General features: G+C 32.9%; 1 protein-coding gene across 1 annotated transcript; it reads left to right on the top strand.

Annotated features, from left to right (window-relative positions):
- Positions 1–1,332: 1,332 nt before the first annotated feature.
- On the top strand, positions 1,333–3,746 carry LOC130945834 (uncharacterized). The gene is made up of 5 exons (XM_057874530.1): positions 1,333–1,620; positions 1,711–1,936; positions 2,034–2,452; positions 2,784–3,101; positions 3,195–3,746. The coding sequence occupies exons 1-5, from the start codon at positions 1,333–1,335 to the stop codon at positions 3,744–3,746; spliced, it is 1,803 nt and encodes a 600-aa protein (XP_057730513.1).
- Positions 3,747–3,985: the final 239 nt, after the last annotated feature.

Here is a 3,985-nt window from a genome sequence, read left to right as displayed (position 1 = left end):
ACGTGTACTCTAGTAGTCCAGCACCTCAAATTCAGATTCATTATTAACACACTATTAGGTAGCGTTTGTTTTTGGAGACAGTACACAAAGACATGGACATTAAATAATTAAAACGTGTTTGGTAGCAGAGACATAGACAATGGACATATTGTCTCTAGAACAGTTTTTTTAATTTTAGTGTCCACTCTTTAACGAGGGACAATGATGGACACGGGAATTAACAAAGTGGACACAGATTTTTTAATGAAAATTCTTTTCCATTTTATCCCCACATATTATTATTATTCCATTGTTGCCCTTTTTAATTCATTTCATAAGCCCTAATTTTATGTCTTGTGCAGCAGCCTTCTCCTCCCAGGTAATCTTTCCCATGCTCTCTGTTTCGTCTCTCCTTCTTCCTTCTCTTTTTTGGGTTCTTTTTTCGTCTCACTTCCCAAGTCTAGCTCTCTGTCTCTTCTCTTTCTCTTCTTGCTTTCTGTCCCTTTCTTCTTCTTCTTATTTCTCTTCTTTTTTCGGTGTTCTGTGGTTTAGGGCTTCATCTTATTCTTCTTTCTTTTTCTTCTTCTTTACTGCGTGCTTCTCCTCTTCATTTTTTTGCTCAACTAATTTAACTACAATATTTCAGAAGCAAATAATTTATTAGAGCTTGTAACAACTTTTGGAATTCACGTGTTCTTCTCTTTCTCAGTCACGCAGGTATATAACTCTGTCTTTCCTCTTTGCTTCTTATTTTCATTTGCATTTTTTTACTTTAAATTATTGGGTTTTCTGGCTTCTTTAATTTTTATTTGTTTATATTGTTTGTGATTTGAAAATGTAAAAATTGAATATGAACATGAGAAACTGTCTTTCTGGTGTCAAAATTTTTAATTTATACAATCCTGCTGTGAATGAATGATTGAACATATATATTTTGTTCAGAATGGAATAAGGAATGGAAAAAATATATTGAAGTCTTCTTATTTGTTTGAATGCAAAAATAAAATAATTAGTTGGTTATGTTGTTATTTTTATTCTTATTGATTATTTTTAGTATTTATGTTATTTTATAATAAATTATGATTTATATTTTTTGTTTGTTGTTAGGGAAGAATGGAACCATTGGACCAATCTGAACAATTTAGGCGATTTCTTTTTTTTTATTTTATGATTCAGATTGAACTTGAGACAGCCACAATATTAATTTTGATGTTAGCATTTTTTTATTTGAAAAATAGGAGAAGGAGACATTTGTTGATTAGGAATAGAGAAATTAATACTAATCCCTTGAGAAGGAATGTGTTAAGCCGAATCATAGGAGGAGGCGATAGGAATTGTATTTGGGAATTAAGGATGAGCGTAGATGCATTAGGAAAATTATGTGAGTTACTTAAAGTTCAGGGTGGTTTAAGCGATGAATGTCATGTAAATATACCTGAGCAAGTGATTATATTTTTAATAATTTTAGCTCATCATAAAAAGAATCGCACACTCCAAGTTAGATTTTATAGGTCAGGAGAAACAATAAGTAAGTATTTTAATAAAGTTTTGTCGTCGGTATTACGCGTTCAAAGCCTGTTGTTTGCAAAGCCTGTTCCTGTTCCAGATGACTGCATAGATCCCCGATGGAAATGGTTCAAGGTACGTCTAATGAAGAAATGAGGTTGTGGTTTTGTATTATATATGGTTTGGTATAGAGATAGTTTTGAACCTTCAATTTCTTTGCTTTAGAATTGTCTAGGAGCATTAGATGGAACATATATAGATGTGACTGTCCCTGAAGAAGATAAATCAAGATACAGAACAAGAAAAGGTAAAATATCAACCAACGTCCTAGGCGTATGCAATCGAGATATGAATTTTGTGTACGTACTTAGTGGATGGGAAGGATCCGCATCGGATTCAAGAGTCCTTAGAGATGCAATTTCACGTCATAATAACCTCAAGATACCAATTGGTATGTAATAGTTAAATTTTAGATAACAAAAACACTTCAAATTTTTTAATTCATACAATTTTTTTAATCCTCATAACGTGTCTCTTTTAATTTATAGGGAATTATTATTTAGTGGATGCTGGTTATACTAATTGCAAGGGGTTTCTAGCACCATATAGGCATACTCGATACCACGTACAAGAATGGGCTTATGGTAGAAATGCGCCTAAAAATTTTCGAGAATATTTTAATAAGAAGCACTCTTCAGCTAGGAACATTATTGAGCGTTGTTTTGGTTTATTGAAGAAGAGATGGGCAATTTTGAGGAGTCCTTGTTTCTACCAAATCAAGACACAAAATAGAATAATTATTGCTTGTTGTTTATTACAAAATTTTATTCGGCTTAATATGGACTCCGATCCTGAGGAGGACATGTCACTTGAGAATGAGCAAGTGCTTATTAGAGAGGAGCATGGTGATAACCAAGATAGCGACGATGAAATTATTGATAGTGTAGAGGGCAGCAATGAATGGACTGTTTGGCGAGACAACTTAGCACATGAAATGTACAATGAGTGGATGCATAGCCGAATTAATTAGTTAGTTTATTTCTTGTATGTGTATTTTATTTGAATTATTATGATAGTTTGTTGTGTTGGATTTTGTATTGTATTGATACATTATAAAAATAATCTCATGATATGCTTATGATATGCTTTTGTGTTGTATTGATACATTATATGTGTATTTTATTTGAATTATTATGTGTATTTTATTTAAATATATTGTATTGATACATTATAAAGATAATGTCATAATATCTTTAGGATGTTCAATTGAATTTTGATTGAGTTAATATAGATTGTAGGGAGAAATGGACAGACATGTTTGGACTGATGAAGAGACAGAGGTATTTGTTGGTTTTATGGAGGAGCTTGTCATAGAAGGAAGAATAGCTGATGCAGGTCAATTTAGGCCCGGATCTTTTGAGAAACTTGCTGCAAAAATGAATGAGAGGTTTCCAGGTAGTGGTTTTCAAATAACTCATTGCAAAAACAAGGTTAAGAGGTTGAAAGAGAAATATCAATTTGCTGCTGACATGGCAGCCTGTAGCGGTTTTGGATGGGATGATGTGAAGCAATGTGTGGTTGTGGACAATAAAGAGATCCTAGCTGCTTATATGAAGGTTGGTTTACAAGTTTGATTTTGTTGAATTAATTTTATTCTACTTGATAGTCTGTCCTTCTTTGTTGATCTTTTATTTTTTATTTTTTTATAGAAACAAGGAGTAAGGTTGTATACTCCAGGAAAGCCTTTTCCCCTTTATACGCGTTTAGAAAAAATATTTTGTAAGGAAAGAGCAAATGGGGATGCTGCTGTATGCGGCAATGACGCTGAAGAAGAAGTGCAAATGAATGGGTCTGAAGAAATGGATGAAGAAGATACGGATATCTTTAACTCAAACCATGATTGCAGTGAATCTCTACTCCAACAACCAAATTCTGTGGCTTCATCTTCTGGGAAGAAACAAGGAAAGAAGCCTTCCTCATTTAAAGCGGCAAAAGATACCAAGATGATGAAGGAGTTAACTGACACGTTGAAATATGTGTTCGATCAACAGGGAAAGCGTTTGGATGCTTTTGCCCAAGCTATGGTAAACACTCGTGAGGAAAAAAAGGCTGGTGATATACTTAGCGAACTTGGATTCACTGATGATGAAGTTATTTTTATTGCACTCAAGTTCTCCACAAATCCTCAACTGGAAAAAATGTTTTGGTCATTGGGAAATAGTCAGAAAGCCGGATTTATTAGAGCTATATTGCATACTTAGAATTAGAGTTAATCTCTTTTAGAGTTATCATTTCATTTTGTGCAGATTTAGGTTCAAACATGCATAATTTTGAATGCAAGATTTTGTTGATGTTAGCGCATAATTAGTTTTAAGTATTGGATTTATTATGTTACTGCAGAAACTTGTTCAAAATGGATGCTTAATTAATTTTAATTTTTTTCTTCAATTTGCAAATGTTTTTTTGTTTATGTTTAATGAGAACTTTTAGTCTACTGTGC

Source organism: Arachis stenosperma, chromosome 8, assembly GCF_014773155.1.
Source record: "Arachis stenosperma cultivar V10309 chromosome 8, arast.V10309.gnm1.PFL2, whole genome shotgun sequence".
NCBI lineage: Eukaryota > Viridiplantae > Streptophyta > Magnoliopsida > Fabales > Fabaceae > Arachis > Arachis stenosperma.
Note: the sequence above shows the minus strand (reverse complement) of the source record. Positions and strands in the feature narration are given on the sequence as shown.